Source organism: Vipera ursinii (assembly GCF_947247035.1).
Source record: "Vipera ursinii genome assembly, chromosome: 14".
Lineage (NCBI taxonomy): Eukaryota > Metazoa > Chordata > Lepidosauria > Squamata > Viperidae > Vipera > Vipera ursinii.
The window spans coordinates 343,396-360,478 of record NC_139527.1 but is presented as its reverse complement, the minus strand read 5'-3'; the positions used below and the strand labels follow the sequence as shown (position 1 = coordinate 360,478).

The 17,083-nt window shown below is 56.9% G+C and overlaps 1 protein-coding gene across 1 annotated transcript in view; it reads left to right on the top strand.

Moving 5' to 3' along the window:
• The window catches only part of MYO18B (myosin XVIIIB), a 38,635-nt gene extending 29,883 nt beyond the window's left edge, over positions 1-8,752 (top strand). Inside the window, exons 40-43 of the mRNA XM_083373705.1 lie at positions 1,889-2,022; positions 3,415-3,588; positions 6,236-7,479; positions 8,501-8,752. Of these exons, the coding sequence (XP_083229831.1) occupies positions 1,889-2,022; positions 3,415-3,588; positions 6,236-7,478 (1,551 nt within the window). The 3' untranslated portion in view covers position 7,479; positions 8,501-8,752. The remainder of the gene's footprint in view (positions 1-1,888; positions 2,023-3,414; positions 3,589-6,235; positions 7,480-8,500) is intronic.
• The last annotated feature ends 8,331 nt before the right edge of the window (positions 8,753-17,083 follow it).

The following is a 17,083-nucleotide window of genomic DNA, read 5'->3' as shown; positions in this document are numbered from 1 at the left end:
ATTTCACCGGCAGAGGAAGATCGAGGGCGATAGAGCGAAATCCCAGGACATTCAGTGGCAGAAATAAAATGAATTCAGACAATTCAGATCTGCAGGAAGGGAGGCTGTCCTCGCCTGCCGAGGACACGGCGGGAGCCGAGCCGGGAAGGGAGTTGGGCCACGGCTCCCTTGACCGTTTCTCCAAATTGGTTCTGGTTTTTCCACCCGGCTGGCTGCAGCTCAGCCTCCTGTTTGCTGCTTGATGGTTATTTCTGTAGGTCGGTTGGCTGTGAAAAGAGGGTGTCTCCTTCAATGCCCACTTCAAAGGTTCCAGTGCTGGTCTCCTCCCCCTCCCCCTTTCCAGCTTCCTCTTGGACTGCTGAGGTTCGGTCTAGGAGCTCGATTAGTGCACCAACAGAATTGATGGTCTTTAAAAAAATATAATTGAATTGTAGATGGGATTGTTGAAGAGATTTTACGTAAGACACAGGCCCAGTCTTGCTGTCGAGGTTCAGAAGCTATGAAAAATCCTCCTCAACGAAATAATCGGTCCGTAAGTGGAAACAATGATCCTCCATCAAAGGGAGGAGGTCTCTGCCTTGCTCCTTCGGGAGGGGTGTGTTGGCCTCCTCACTTCTTTAATTAGCCATTTTTCACTGTCTGGAAGAAGGCAGAGAGCAGAGTTTGAGATCTGTCTGTGAATTACTGGGTATTTTTTTAAAAAAATAATGGCATTTATTTTAACAGAATAAAACATAGCAAGGAGTTTGAGAGAGGGTGGGCACTCCACTCCATTTGCCCCTTGGAAATATGAAACTCGGGTTGCCCTTCAGCCTTGGCCTACCTCGCAGGGCTGTCGGGAGGAGGCAGCGGGTGGGGGGAGGGAAAGGCTCACCTGCCACCCTCAGAGCTCCAAAGGGAGATTTTGAGCAGGTTCGAGATTTCAGGGTGTGCTTTAAAATAGCAAAGGGCAAAAAAAGAGAGGGAGAGAGAAATATATCTTTAGAAATGTGCAATTATGCCCGCCCCCTCACCCGTCTCCCTGTCATCACACACGTGTATCTTGATGCGTTGGCATTAAAATATCTCTCCGCATGCCGAGTTTCCAAACCACCCACAGGAAACAGGAGCCACCTCTTTCCGATTCTAAGCCCTGAAGCAGCCACAACCAGCAACGCAAAACCGCCACAAGTCCTTCCCTGGGTGGCCTGTCGCTCCCACTTTTTCCTTCCAGAGCAAGTGGGGCCCTGGTCTTCCGCATGGCCCACTGGTTGCATCTGCCTGCCTTTCGTGGAAGGACGCTGGCTGCTCCCTCCCACCGTTGGGCTGTTCTGCAACCGGCAGGCCCCCTGCGGGGTTATTCTTCCTCCGCACTCTGCATTTCGTGGGCTTCTGTTTCCATTTGACTCATCCAGCCCACAAACCCCAGGCCTTCTCTGATTTACTCTCAGGCCTTCACGGCCAGGCCTGCTGCTCTTTGTCGCCTCCGTGATGATGATGATTTGATTGCTGGCAGCTTCAATCAAGAGGGATTGCTGGCCCCCCGGCTGCTCTTTTGCAGGGTGGGAGGGGTCGGCCAAGTCCCGTTTTCTAAGGATACAAAATGGGGTTCAGTTGATGCAAATGCAAGAGAGTTCCTTGTTCTGAAAAGCTTTGGCCCAGCGGTGCCAGCGGGCGCTGGAGAAACAGCCGGGTTGTTGCGGCTGCTTCAGGGTAGAGCAGACTCACCAAGGGGCTTGTGCAAACCAGCCGTGTTGCTTCGCTTACGGTCAGCATTGGGGGGACTCAGAAAATGGCTTAATGCAATAACTGAGTTAAGGCTATTGAGAGTCCTGCGTTGTCTCTCCACATCCATCACTGAAATAGCTTTCAAGGCCTTGCCCCCTGAATCCCCCTCCCGTTTCCCCAGGAGAAGCAAGTGGACGAGCTCTCGGCGGTTAGGCAGACTCTGCAGGCAGACCTGGAAACCTCAATCCGGCGCATTGCAGACTTGCAGGTGGCTTTGGAAGAGGTGCAGTCGAGCGATGAAGGCGAGACGGAGAGGTGAGTGCGCCAGAGGCCGGCCCTGCTCCAGCTCCTCTGTCCCTGAAGTCGTCTGGGCAGCTTTTACCCCTTTCCAGCCAGAGGTTGGCCTTTGCCCAGCTGCCCACTTTCCAAGGTCCTTTCGGCTACTCGGCCAGAAAAGCTGGAAAGCCAAAACAGGGCCCGGCTGAACCGAGAGACTTACAGCACCATGGACAGAGCCCGGAAGGCAATTTCCCTGATGCTGCAAGAACCCCAATGGTGACCCCCGCCACCTGCTTTGGGGGAAGGTTTGATAACTGGCTCCAGCATCTAGACCAGCTGGGCCCTCCCTCCCAGCTGAATCTTATCATGCAGCGAGTGGCCCTCCTTTGTTCTGGACAGGTCTCGCTGCCCTTCCCGGGCGGCTGGGAGGTCTCCCTCATCCTGGGATCTGTGGGTTTAGCCGTGGAGTTGGGTCGCATCATGCGTACACCCAGGCAATGCTTGGCTGGCCCTGATTGTCTTGCTTCGAGGCCTCTGATTAATGCTGAGCTCCGTTGCAACATCCTTTGGCTTGAGGCTTGGCCATTTTCGCCTCAGCAGGAGACTTGGGGAAAGGGGGCCCAAACACAGGGCCTCTCTCACTCCTTGCAGAGTCAGGCTGCCTCTCCTCCTCCTCAGTGGCCCCCACCTTCCTGTTCTCCAGCTCAGCTCGGGGTTTGTGTGATGAACAGGAAAGGGAATTGATCTCAGGAGCCAAACCCACAAAGGGTCCTTTTCAAAAGCAGACAGCCTAGAGTGACACAAAGAGAGAGAGAGAGTAAAGACTGGGCTGATTGTGATCTGGGCCTTGCTGAGCTGCTGAGCATGACTGAAATGGAAGCCAGGGAAAAGAAACGGGGGGGGGGGGGGCAAGCACTGGCCTCCCTCCTCTGCCTCCATCAGAGCAGCTTAAGCAAAGTCCAGCAACAAGACAAGGGGGTGACTTGGAGCCAGGGGCAGGGGAAGAAGGGAGGATTGCAAAAAAATATGGGGGCCTTCATCTCCCAGAATTCCCCAGCCAGCATGAGGGTGCTGGTCTCAAGTGACACGGCACGCTGCCTGGGGAATTCTGGGAGATGAAGTTCACATGGCTCAAAATTGCTGAGGTTGAGAAACACGAGTGCAGATGTCCAGATGTTTGCGAGCCTTTTGCCCAAAAGCCCCTCCCTGCCCACATCTTGGACTCAGGAACTTCAAATCATAATCACAATAATGCATTAAATGTGTGGAGGCGAGCGGCTCTTCCGGATGCTGCAAGGGTCTGGGGTTACCTCCGTGTACAACCCTTCCCTACTGTGCCTGTCGGGGAAGAGCCATGTCTCCTTGGAGGAGGCCTCCTCCTCCTCCTCCTCCTCCTCCTCCTCCTCCTCCTCCTCCTCCTTCTTCCAGGGAGAGCCAGATGAGTCTGGCTTCAAGTTCATCGCTGAGCTTAAATCTGGAGTCCGAAGGAAGCGTCCGGTCGTGGCTGGAGACGGGGTCAGGTTGGACATCCCCATCGGCTCCCAGTCTGGCTGGAAGCAGCTCTCAGCTCTCGGTGGAGGGCCGGAGCCTCCCGAGCCTGAGGTGAGAGTCATTTTGCTCTCCGGCCTCTGCGGCCCCTGAGCATGGGGTCCCACAGCCTGAATCAGTTTTAAGAAGCCTCAGCTGGATTTTCCCAGCCTCTTCATGACCTTCCTACGACTTGCTGGGCTGTGAACCATCAGGGAGGGGCTCAGCGTGGGTGTGGAAGGTTTGTGCAATCAGGAGGAGTGGGAGTTCCCAGGTCAGCTTAAAGAGGGGGTGAGTGAGGAGGGAGGGCCCGCAGGAGCGATTTTCTGACATTGTAGGGGACATTGTGGGGCCCGGGTGGGAGGGCTGGAAGGTGGGAAGGCTGCAGGGGCCATGTGGTGGAGGGCAGAGCATTGAGCTTTGGAGGGTCCCCCAGTGGTTGGAAGAAAGAGCAGAAAACCCTGGGCTCGGTTTGGGGAGAGGCGGCCGCTGACTGGAGGGTCCAGCTTCATCTCTGGGCAGAACAGTTGGGAGCCAAGCAGAGCCAGGAAGAAGCTCCTTCTGGGGGGGGGGGCAGCTGCCACCCCCCACCCCCCATCCTGGTGTCCATCTCCGGCCTTGCAGGAGGCGAAGCAAAATGGCTTTCCAAGCCTCTGGAGGAAGATCTGGTGGCAGCTGGCACATGTGTGCCCGGGATTTTCTGATGCCACCGGAGGGTTGAAGCCGTGTTGTATCCCAGGCAGTGCTGGCTTTTCTCGACAGCACAAACCAGCATCGTTTCAGTTGGTCCGTCCCTCTGCGCAATTACCACTTCTATCCTTTTGTCTCTGGACATGCTCTGTGCTTCAATTCGAGCACAGATATTATTGCATAAATTATTTCAACTAGCATAAGCATAATAATCATCCTAATTGCTGTGTAATCTTCACTAATTACTGTTGTATGTCATTTGTTTTGGTGCAGATCGCACACTGCAAAAATTCCAGTTGGCTTAGGGATGCTTTCAGATTCTCCCGTTCGAGGCTCCCTCAAAAACAGGCTGGGGAGGGAAAGGGGGGGACGGAGAGGCAGGGCAGCCTTTTGTTCCTCAAGGGGGGAGAGAAGAGCTGCTTCTCACTGGCCAGGAGGGCCAAACACTGACCTGCAACTCCCCCTCAAAGGCTTGGCTGTGGAGGGTCTCCTTCACCTTTGCCCCAAGGCCCACTCCCTTGGAGGTACCTGCAAGGTGGGGAGGGGTCTTGCTCGGCCACCAAGCCGGTCAGAGGTAGAGGAACAAAGGTTTCTGCCGGGACCAACCTCCCCTCCCCCTCTGGCTTCCCTCCTGCAAGGATTCCCAGTTGCTGGTGGTCTCCCTCAGGGTGGTGGCAGGAGCAAGGGTCCCAGTCCCCTTGCCCATCGGTGGGCGAGCAAGGTGAGATGCCGGTCTGTGAGCCAGGCAGGAGCAGCTTTGCCCTGGCTGGACAGCACCGAGCCCTGGCCTGGGTGGCCTCTGAGTAGGGGTCTCCTGGGCTGCCCATTTAGGGGGGCCGCCCAGGGCAAGTGTTTTCTGGCTGAGGGGCTCTGGTGGAGGGAGAGCCCTGGGTCTCTCTTCTGCCAAGCCTCCTTCGGTGCTCTCTTTGATGGACTCTGTGTCTGTGTGTGTGTGTGTGTGTGTGTGTGTGTGTGTGTAAGAGAGGCAACAAAGGTGCAAGGAGTTTTTGCCCTGGACCTTCCTGGCTTGGCTAAGCAGAGCAACCGGAGTGGCAGGCTGGAGCCTGGGTGCCTTGGGCTTCCAGAAGGGCCCGGGAGCTCCTGGTCCTTATACGAGGCCTGGCGCCTGAGCCCAGTCCAGGGCCTCTGAGTGGTTCTGATGTCCTTTCACACCACACTGTGGAACTCTCTCCCACCCACCCCCAAAGACAGTCCAGGCGCTGTGGGAAATGGAGGGGCGGGTGCCAATCCAGGGTACCCGCCTTTTCCTGTAAACACACTCTGGGATGCTAAGCAAGCAGGTGGGCAGGATCCGGGCTGTGCCGTTCTTTGGCAAGTGGGCGGTCGGGAAAGCAAGTGAGTCAGGGCGCCAGCGAGCAGCCTTCCAGGGGAGCTGGGCAGACGGGCCGATGGATCGAGAGGTTGTCTCGAGAGAGATTTCATTTCAGGGCAGCCTGGCTGTGGTCTTGGCTCTGCAGATTACAAGCTGTGGAATGTTGCTATGGCAATGGCATCCCTTCTCCTTAGCCAGAAGGGTTTATTTCTGCCAAGCTAAGTGTTGTTAAAACGTGTATTTCTGAAAACAGAGCAGAAATTGGGAAAAGGGAAGGAACCCTATGCAATTTTTCAGCAGGACCTTTTTCACTTCTCACTCCATTTGAGAGGCTTTTGTGTTGCCGGCCTCCCAGCAAAGGGCAAAGGAGAAGAAATAGCCCAACTCCCTGGCAAACTCAGTTTGGGATCCCCACCGTTCAGGCCCATGCCGGGGGGAGGGATTCAGATCGCCATTCTGGCAGTCCGGGGGCTTTTCTCTCCCCGGTTGGTCCCGCAGAGCCGGAGGGAGCAACTGGCCTTTTCCAGCTGCGACCCGAGCCTGCGTCCCACCAGCTTCTCTAATCTCAGATTTTAAGTGTAAATACCTATTTCCTGTGTGGACCCCGGGCGGGTGTGTTTTCTCAGCTCCGCTGACTGTGGTGTGAAGCTTTGGCTTAGCATCCAGCTCAGGGTTTCTTGTCCAACTCTTTCCTCGTAGGGCGAAGAAAGAGCAAGAGAGAAGCTGGCAGTCGACGTCCTTGCTAAGTGCGCAAAGGAAGGGCCACGGACGGTGTGGAGGAGATCCAGAAAGCCCTTCCCTTGGCTCTCTGAGGCGTGACTCTGGGCGGCCCCAGGGGGGATCTGACAGCGCCCCCCAGTCAGAGGCTGCCTCCCTCTCCGCAAGGAGGCCGGTGTCCTCTTCAGCCGCCGCTGAAGAGACGCTTCCTCTCTCTCCCTCCCCAAGCAGAAAACTCTCTCCTTTGGCAGACCAGCCGCCCCTGTCGTCCTCTGCGCTCTCCGAGTACGTGGAAGGGCTGCGGAGGGAGCGACTGAAGGCCCAAGCGCCCCTGGAGGAGGCCTCCTCCTTGCCCATTTACCAAACAACCGGGGCTCCCTTCCTCAGGAGACGCAGCACCCTGAGGGACAACGAGGACTTTCAAATCAACCTGGAGGAGCTTGGTGCAAACCCTGGGGTTGACCTGGTCCCTTCCTCCAGTCTGAGAAGCATCTCGCCGGATTGTGGGCTGCGGCCGTCCTTCTCCCCAGTTCTGAAAAGGGCCTCCCGGTTTGGCTCCTTTGACTCCCTGGGGCAGAACACGGAGGACCCTTACGCCAAAGTTGCCTCTCCGATCCTGGGTGGAGACGTGGTTGGCCCCTCGCGGCCGAGCCCGTGGAGAAGCTGCCTGGAGCCCTCCTTGGAAGAAAGCCTGGATTTCGGGAAGGAGCCCCTGACGTTCCAAAGCAACAGGCTGGGGGAGATTCCGAGTGAAGGAAAGGGTCCATTTCCTTGGAAAATACCAACACTAAGTTATGAGCGGAAAACAGATGGTGACTTGGATGACTTCCTGCCTGCCATCCGGAAAGCTCAGTCCACCAGTAGCCTGTCCAGAGGCCCCAAGGCGAGGAAGGATGGACAGCGGCCCCCCAGTGTCCATTTTGAAGACCACATTGCCCCTCAGCGCACTTTCTTATCTGAGATAAAGACCGTTTTATCCCCACAGTGGAAACCTAAGGAGGATCCCGGCAATCTCTCCGACTCCGACTCCTCTTCTTCGGGCTCGGCGGTGTCTTTCAAAAGCGCCGACAGCATCAAGTGCCGGCCCAGAGTCCGAAGGCAGGAAGGGGAAGGCTGTGTGGGCCAAGGGAGCGCGGAAGGGGTGAAAGTTGACCCACGGTCCGAGGCAGAAGGGAAGGAAGACGACGTGACCAGCATCATGATGAAATACCTTGGAAAAGAGTAAGGTAATCAGTCAGTCCTGCTCGGGCAGCGTCGGCTTCAGCCATCGCCAGGTGCTGAGATGGGTGGACTGTCCAGACGGACCTGGCTGTGCCTTCTCCTTGCAGCCCTAGGGGTGGAAGGGCCGGCCAGCGGAGATCCCTCGTTCACACCACCGTCCTGCGGCTAGTTTGGAGGCGGCACAAGTCATGCTTTGCGTGATGACGTTGCCTGGCTTTCCTAAGACCGCCCACCCCACCTTAAGGTCAGCTGAGCCATTTCCCCCGACTGAGACCCAGGACCAGGCCTCTTTCCTCGGCCGTAGATGGGGAAGTCCTCACCAACTCTGGGGGCTCCTCGGCTGTCGTGAAAAGAGCCCCTCTGCAGCTCTGGCAACTCACCCCTGGACACGCAAGCAGCTTCTGGCTCCTCTTAGCGTGGGTCTCCCCTCTTCTTGGGGGTCTGACAGCTGTCATTCAGCCAGCCAAGCTCTTAGGATGGGCTGCTGCCTGTCTCTCATGCTTTCCCTGCCTGGCCTGAGGAGACAGACGGCCCACCCAGAGATAGAGAAAGCAAGGAAGGACCGGAGGGAACCTTCGCAGCCGTTGCCCTCCTAACTCCATGGCAGGTTCCAGTCTTTTTGCAGCAGCCCCCCCTCCCCCTCCCCCTCCTCCTCCACCACCACCACTTTATTTTGGCCTCCTCTTTGCCAAGTTGGAAGGTTTTGCATTTTGGCCTGTTCCACTGACAAGTCAGCTGATTAAGAGCCAATTAAGAGACTGGGTGGGAGCAGCTCAGCCCTAGCAAGTGTCCTCTTCGTTTATCTGCAAATTGTGTGACGTTTCCAGGGTGGCTTTTACCCGAGCAGGTTTCTCTAATCTGGGGAGTTGGCTTGGGATGTCGGCTGGGCCTGGGAACTGCCCCGGGCGTTGTTCCGAAGCAAGGCAGGCTGAGGGTCTGGATGTGGGGGGGGGGGAGGGTGCCATTCTAGAGGGGGAACTGCAGACCCAGATTTCCTCCAGCCCGCCCTCTTTCCTTCCTCTTCAGGGCTTCAGCAGCGGCATGAAAAACGGACCTGCAAGCAGGTTTTCTTCTGTGGATGATGGCTTCTCCCCCACTGGTGCTGCCGGAACCATAATGCACAACCATGGGTGTGGGTGTGCCTAGGTGTGAAAGAGACGAATGTGCAGGCCTTCCCTGTCGGGAACCGTTTGAACTGACGCCAAATAAAACATTTTGGTTCTTGGAGAGGAGCCTCGGTGGGTGGCTTCTGTTGGATTAGGCGGCTTTAGGAATATGGGGGGGGATTTTTCTGGGGCTCCGGGAGGCCGTGAGTTGGGGTCTGTGGTGGAGGTGGGAGAAGGATGCTGCCGCTGCCCATGTAAGAGGGAAGGAAGCGCCTCTTGGAACAAGGGAGAAAGAGAGCGCCCTCGGCCGGCCGGTCCTCCTCCGGACCCCTCCCTTTTTCCTTCACACACACAACACACACCCGGGGTCCGGCCAGCTGTGCAAGTGGGATCTCTGCTTTGCAGCCGTTTCAGGGCTGGGCTGTAGCCGGGGAGTTTTCCTCCGAGGAAGCAACAGGCTGTTTGTTTAACTAGTGTTAGCCCTGAAAATAATGTTTCCGTTTATAGCTTTCTTGTAGGAGTTTAAAAGAATCCCGGAACATAAAAATAAAAAAGTAACTAAGTGATGGAAAGGAATAAACCCCAGCACAGCCTGGAGGAGAAGCAAAGAAACCTTTTCAATGAGTTCGGAACAAATTGCAGGTATTGTGTGTAAGCGCATCAGTCAGAACTGACATGCGTTGCTAACAGAGGAGGCGTTTATGGAACACGGGAGCCGCGCCTGAGTCACCGCCAGGCGCTCTCCTCGGCTGAGACAAAGAAACGATCCCGTTCAAGCGATTCCCTTGAACTTCGACTTTGAGTCAGGAGGGGAGGGGGTCTTGCGCATTCTGCTGCTCCCCCACCTTCGCCCGGTGCAGCTCCAGGCGCTCTGCGTGAGGCTCCTCTGACAGTTACCTCCACAAAAGCCCAGTGGGCCGGGCCGAGACAAGCGGACTGGCCAGCATGACCCAGATGGCTTCTGGGCCTCAGTGGGGCCGGGTGGGGGGCTAGAGCTCCACCGTGAGCCCAAGCAGGGCCCGAGAAGGTCTCCTTTGTCCGTTGGGGGGAGGGAGGAAGGGTGGGGGGGCTGGCTGCAGGGGGGCCTCCCACCCCTGCCAAAGGCCGGTGTCCATCCACTGATGGGCAGGGGCTCCAGAGGGGGACCCTCAGCACTGGAGACCTCGCAGGCGGAATAGCGAATCGGCCCGGATGCGAGGAAACGCCTCAAATACAAATGAGCTCGGAGCGGGCGCTGCCAAGGGCGATTTGAGAGCGGGACTCCAGACCACCTGGAGGCCACCTGAGTGGCACACACACACACACACACACACTCAGTGGCACAAAACACACAGCTCTGCCTGTGCCCCTCTTCAGTTTGGCCATAGCTGGAGCCGTCTGGGTAAAGGGGATTGATGCAGCCTAATTACCTCGCCTTCTCCTGGGGACCCCCACCCATCTGCTAAGCTGACTCCTGAGACCACAGTGGCAGCTCCGAGCCCCCCCCCAGCATCCCTGTGCCGAGGGTCCCCCTCCTCCCGTTTCATGTCCCTGTTTACATCCTCTTTATGGCTTTATTAAGCTGCTAGCTGTGCTTCAATTAAAGGGGTTGCTTTTTCTGCAACTGTAAGCACATTTCATCAGAATAAATGTCATTTGTTAGGCAAAAGTGGGGGGAGGCTCTTGACTGCAGCTGCTGAGGCAGGGAGACTGCTGAACGGCCCCCCACTCCTCTGGGGCTGATGCTGAGATTCCCCTCCCTCTGGAAAACCCTCTGCCACAGGACAACTTTGAGCACAACTGTCCCCAGGCAGGTAGAAGGCAGGGCGAGCTCAGCTTCCCCCCACCCCCCATCTCTGCCCAGGCCAGGAGAGTCTTCCACAGTGCCAGATTCTCCCCCTCCCTCCTCTTATTTGCAGGAGGAGCTGCGAGGGGGGGCGAGATGCAGGTAGAGAGGCTTCTGAGGACTGATTCCCAGCTCCCCCTCCCCAAGGGTCTGGGCTGTGGCTCAGGGAAAGGTGGGCTTGAGGTGGAGAGGGAGGAGGAGGCTGGCTGATGTCTCAATGCAAGTCTGCCTTGGCCAGACCCAGCCAGGGTCTTTCTCCACCCTCTGGGGGTGGCCCTGCCATTTCCTCCTGCATTTGGATTGCGGAGGGCTCCTGATGCAATGGGGGTGCGGGAGAGACTGGGCTTGAGAAGGCTGGGGAAGGGGGACTGAGCCCCCACTCCTCTGCCTTCCTGAGAGGGGGTGCTAGCTTAGGGTGGCTGGGGTGGGGGCTCCCTCCTTCAAGACGGGGGGGGGGGAGGAGAAGTAAGCAGCTCACGAAGCGGCATCTGCATTCAGAGCCACAGATGGTCCTGGCGGCTGGTGGGGAGACGTGTTCGAACAGTTTGTTCTGAGGCTTGATGGGCTTCGGAGCACAAATTTGGAGGCTTCTCTGTGCCTCTGCAGGGGTGCTAAAAATAGAGCACCCCCCTCGCTCTCCATGAGCAAAGCACCCCCCCATGGTGCTTGCTGGGGGAGGGGACCTGGCGGGCAGCGGGTGGGTCACTCTGGGCAGCCGTCAGTCCTGCGGCCTCAGCTTGGTCCACAGCAGCCATTGCAAGCAGAGCCCCTGCCTGGGAGCCTGGCGCTGGGCCGGCCAGCGTGGCCATCAGCCAAGGGGGCTGAGAAGGGCTGGCAGGTGGAGGGTTCTTTGCGGCCTTTTTATCTGGGCATAAACAGAGGGCCTGGGTCCCTCTGGAGGCAGCCTCCTTCCTGGCTCCCTTCCTTCCAGAGCCTCTGAGCCCATCTTCCTCTGCGGCCACCCGCTGCCTGGCCTGGACATTAAGGAGGGTCTCTGCTAGGGGGTGCCTTCCCTTTGCCCCCTCCCCAGCCCCACCATTGCAGTCAGAAGCAGGGAAACAAATTCCTCGCTTGTGGCGCTTCTCAGTCCCTTCTCAAGAACAGTGTTGTGTGTGTGCGTGTGCGTGCGCATTCAAGGGCACACTCCTCTCTCTCCAATTTGCTGACCCAAACAGTGTCTATAAACATTTTGTGCAACGCAGCCCCTCCAGGCCGCAAGCCCTCCAGTGGTCTGGATCCACCCCACCAGCGTAGCCCAGCCTAGCCCAGGTATCACAGGTGGGGCAGAGCCATCCCAGGGTCAGCCACCCCACTCTTGGTCTTCCTTCCCACCCTGCTGAATCAGAGAAGCTGGCCACGTTGGCCAGATCCTGGTTGCGCAAATGCCTCGGGATCCCCTCCTCTTCCTCCTCCGTGGCGCTTGAGGCCAGCCTCAAGGAAAAAAGAATCCAAGATGCTCCTTTGTCTTCTGTTTTTTTAAAAAATTAAAAGCATTTATTCCACCCTGATGAATAAAACATCCACTCTTGTGAAAGGGAAGCTCAGCTTGCCAACTGATGGGCCCACAGCCAGACCCGGCCAAGAGGCGGCTTGACTTGTGCCAGTGGGGGGCAGAGCTGGCCGGATCTCCTGCCCTGTCCAGACTTGGCTTGCAGGAAAGGAAGCCGGGACGAAGGTCGCTCAGCCTTTGGACAGGTCCAGGCTGGAAATGCATCGCTGCCCTTCATGAAGGCCCTCCCCAGGATTTAAAAAGGTGTTCTTCGCATGGCATCCCTGCAGGGGAAGGTGCCTCTGGGTGCTGTTGAGAGGCTCCGAGGTCATGCCCCCTCTGGCTCCCTCTCTCTCCTGCCCCATTTTGCCCAGGGGTGGGGCAGGATGGCTGCAGCCGTCAAGGAGACAAATGGAGCAACTGAAGCGATGCAGCAGCCTCTTCCCAGGCGGTGCTCAAACAGGCTGAATGGACGGAATACAAATTTGTGGCTCTGAGCTGCTCGCTCGCCTGCCCACTGGGGCTGCTGGGGGGGGTTCTGGAGCAGCAAACACAAAGCCCCCAAAGACACACACTGCAGCCCTCCCCCACCCACCCAAGCATTCAGCCAGCAGTGTGGGAAGGCCAGAGCCCCCAATTATGTGCTAGACATTGGGGAATGACTGGGTGGGATCTAACCTGAAAGGGGCTGATCCTGCCTGCTCATGCAGGTGAGGGCCCACAGACTCCTGGGCCACGTGGGGTCTTCAGGATGCCCAGTTCCCCCTCCTCTGGCTGGCTGGCTTCTGAGACACACTAGATGGCTCTTCTTTATTAAATAATTGAAACCAGCAAGCGAAATCCAGGTGTTCGGAGGCCTCCAGTGGATTCCTTGTCCCCTGCTCTAACTGGCTGGGGGTCTGTCCATCCATTGTCTCCCAGGTTGGGGCTGGAGCATGTTCTTTCCTCCTGGAGTGAAAGGGGTCTCTCTCCATTTTCCACTGCAGGAATCATTGATGGAGAGATGGGTGGATCCAGAGAGGCATGTGGCTGTTTCCTAGGGTTCACTCCAGAAACCCTTTCATAGCCCCCTCCCCAAGATTCTGCAGTGGTCCTTCCCCCACCTGGTCCTTTTTCCTTGGACCCAGAAGGGTCTTTCTGAACAAATATCCCCATTTATATTTTTAGAAGAGGACAACAAAGTGGTTAAGACAATTACAGCAGAGATTCTGCAGCAGTTCACTTGCCATAACAATTAAGCTGATAATGCCAGAGATTACCTTCTTTGCTTCTTGCACGCCTCTTCCTGGTACACTCTGAATTCTCCCTTTCTTAATAAATTCCAAATTGCAAGAAGACTGCAGTGCCCTGGGGCTTCTCTGCTACAGGGCTGTCTCCTTTCCCTGCTGCGTTCCAGAAAATTTAGGCTAAAAGGGAGATTATAGAGCTGGCCGGCCAGCCTCCCACAGGCTGAATGGAAGGGCTCCCCAGGCCGCTGAGCCTTGTTAGCCCCAAAGGGCAGCTGATTGCAGGCAAAGTTCCTCCTATGTTCTGTTTACGGCTCAGTGGTTTTCTGCACCCACCCACTTCAGGCTAACCTGGTGGATGGAACCCAGGATCTGGTGGGATCAACTGTTGGTCACCTGGACAGGCACCCTGATTCCACAAGGCAGGCAGCCTTGACCAACCTGTCTGTAGGTTTTCTTTCCATTAAAAAAAAAAACACCCACAGGGAATCACATTGCTCCATCTGGTTGGATGGGCCCAAAGTGAGGCTTATCCTAGGGAAATGTGTCTCCGTGTGTGTGTGTGTGTGTGTGTGTGTGTGTGTGTGTGTGTGTGTGTTGTATGTGCAAAGCAGAGCACAAGCCTTTGCAGAAAGATGAGAGTAAGGAATAAACTCCAACTGTTATAAATCTCACCTGCTTGGAAATGTCAGGTTTGATTGGAAACATCAGCAAATGACTTGAAATCCAGCCAGTGGCGCGGAGATTAGCTGCTGCTTCATTTTCCCCGTGTTGGTGTGATCGAAATGGGTGTGGTAGCCGGTTGAAATAACATGTGCGAATTCTATGTTGACATGGTTGCCTTAAGATTGTACAACATGGACCGTAGTTAGAAAAATCTCCTGCTAATCCAAAGTGAGGATGGAAGCCCCCCCATCTGTTCCCCAGAAGGGAACGGGGGACAGTCTCTGCTGCCAGGTGCAAGGAGGCCTCAAGTCACTTCTGTTGCCTTCAGCCCTCCGAGGCCTCCTGGAAGCCAAGAGACATCCCCCCCCCCAGGCTTGGAGCAAAACATTATTCCTGTCCGGTCTTTGGGTAGGGGGCACTGGGAAGGGGGGAGCCATTGGGAGGGGCCCTCTTGTGAGCAGACAGCAGAGCTTGCTGGCCCCTCTCTGTGCAACAGGTGCCAGTCACGGTGGCAGTGATGGGGTTGCCATGGGAACCAGAGCCGTCCTTGGAGCGGTCCTCGTGTAGCTGCAGTCCCAGAGCCAGCAGAGCTGCCCCACCACAGAGAGAGGCGAGTCGCTTGGTGTTCCCCAAAGTCTCTGCCCAATGCGGGCCTCGGGGGGGGGGTATCGGCTGGAGCATGCCCCCCATCCAGGTGGGGGCAGGCTGAGTCCCTGGAAGGTTCTCTGGGGCCTGTCCCAGAGCTGTGCAGCTGCTTTTCAAAAATCCGCGACTTCATTAATTGGTATCGGGGCTTGTTACTTCGATCCTGGCTCTTCTTCCTCTCCCTCTTCCCCATTTGCTGCCCTTGCTGAAGGTGCGGTGCTGCCTGTCTCCGTATTTGTAAGCCTTAGATTGGCCCTTTTTGTTAAACAGATTTACAGTCCAGGCGACAGACCAGCGGTGGACGTCAGCCAGCACCGTGTGGCCTGCGGGCAGCTCACGTTAGGAAATGGAGGATCAGGAGGCAGGAAGGCAAACAAGCCCCAGCCCTCTCAGGTTTGAAACGTGATTACAAAACAGTTTTCCCCTCTCCCCCGCCACTTCTCAGCACCAGTCCTGGCTCTGCATATACAGGGCAGAGAGTCAGCATTGTACAAGAAGCTGCTTACGATTGCAGCTCCTGGTTCCTAGCTGGAAATAAGAAAGACCTAGTCGCTTTGTTCCCCCCACCCCACCCCGTCCGTGTAGGGGCTTTGCCTGGACTCGGTCGTTTGGCACCGGACGTTTTTCACACCCTCCTGCCCGCCCAGCCTTCCTGCTGCTGATGCCTCGGTGCCCTCTGAGCTGGGTTGTTTCCTTGCAGACGTTTCATTACCCAAACTAGGTAACATCCTCAGTGCTAGCACTGCTAGCTAGCTAGTTACCTGGCCTGGGAAATGAAATGTCTGCAAGAAAACAACCCAGCTCAGAGGGCACCGAGAACCCCTCGTTTCAACCCTGAACCGCAAATATTCTTTGTTGGTGCTGGATCCCCACCCCTCTCATCCCCTTCCAGGTGCAGAAAATGGGGAATGGACTCTGCAGCCCTTTGGACGGGTCTGTGACAATTCACTGTGGCCAACTCACCACTGGACAACTCGTTACACTGATAACAAAGAAATGGAATAGAATCATTGCAGAAAGGATGCAAAAGGAGGGACAGGATGAAATGTGATTTACAAAAATTAAAATATTTTTAAAATTTATTTTAAATAATCAGAACTGTTAAATTGTTCCGCAGTGAGTTGGCTGTGGCAAGTCGTCCCATTCCCCTTCGGACTGCCTGGGGGCCATCCTCGCCTCAGGGTGCGTTGCCAGGAGAGAGGGGCTCCCACAGGACCAGCCTTTCCCAGCCCCTCCCCTCCTCCTCTCTCTCCCTTCTCCTGGGAGGGCAAGAGAGGGGCTAATGGGCCACGTTGAATAGCCAACCAGGCAGGAAAAGGCTTCCCTTTGGGGAAGATGGAAATACCTTTTCCCTGGGAGGATCATCCTGTGCCATTTCCGGTACATTAATTGAAGCCATTTTGGTTTTCCCAAGTATTTGGCGTCAGTTCTTCTCTCAGTCCCTTCTCTATGTTGTTCTCTGCTCCCCCCCCACTTCTTCCTTCCTGCCTGATTTTGCCCCAGGCCTTAGTTGCACTTCTGCCCAGAGGGCAGAGGGAAGCCACCTGCCGGAGACCTCCTCTTCATAAGACCCATTAGGGCTGACATTTGCCCACAGGCTTGGAGATTAGGACCTGAGGAGGCCACGCAGGGCCCTGTGGTTAGCAAGCCTGCTCTGTGGCCATGGGGGGGGGGGCAAGGAAGGTGTGGTGGGACTGAGGGGGCACAGCCTCGGGACTGAGGCCCACGGGATGGAGACGAGCAGTTGAGAGGAGAAGTAGCGGAAGGAGCCGCAGCCAAGCTCCTTCGCCCAGGCCTGTGGCTCTCTGGCCAGAGGGTGTGGGCTTCAGATCCAGGCCTGGGGCCATCCGGATGCTGCTGAACTGCAGTTCTGGGCATCCTCCCCAATGCCCCCCTCAGCCCCCAGCCCCAGCCCCAGCCGCTGATGGGTCTGGTGGTGATTTCCAGGCTGGTTTTTTGGCGCCGGTATGGAAGCCACTTGCCGCGTGTTCTTGTGAGTGGTGTCCCTCCTCCCAGGGCTCCTTATAGGTTCAGAACTTCCTTGTGGTCTCTCATCCAGCTGTGGTGACCTGGAACCTTCTTTGGGTCTCTGAGTGGGGAGATTTCCCTGGAGCAGAAGCTTTGGGCCTGTGTGGCCACAGCTGCCTTTGCTAAGCGCCTTCTGCTCGCAGCCCACGGGAGGGAAGTGGGGGCCAGCCGGGCTTTGGGGACCATCGTGGTCACAAAGACCCACCTCTCCCTTCCAAGGGCCTTGGGGAGGGGGGAGGCCGGCTGTCAGCCTCAGCCCAGGGAGTGAGAAAGGGAAAGGGGTTTCTCCTCCTCCGCTCTGCGCCCCTACCTCGAGCAGAGGGTTGAACTGCGGCAGCGGGCGGGGCTCGGTGCACTCAGCACGCGCTCAGTGGCATTCTTGCCTCTTCTTCCTCAGACCGGATCAGTCGCGAAAAGCTCCGGTTCGGCCCCGGCTTTTTCCTGCGGGGCGGGCAGGAGGCGGGGCAGAGCGGCAGCCCATTGCTGCCCCCTCCCGCAGCGCCAGCTCGGATTGGCAAAGGAGGGGCTTCCTTGCCGCGGCCGCCACCGCCACAAGCCGGGCTGCGCGAACAGGGAGCGGCCGGTCGGAGAGCAGCTCGTCTCGAGGAGCGGGATCCCAGCAGC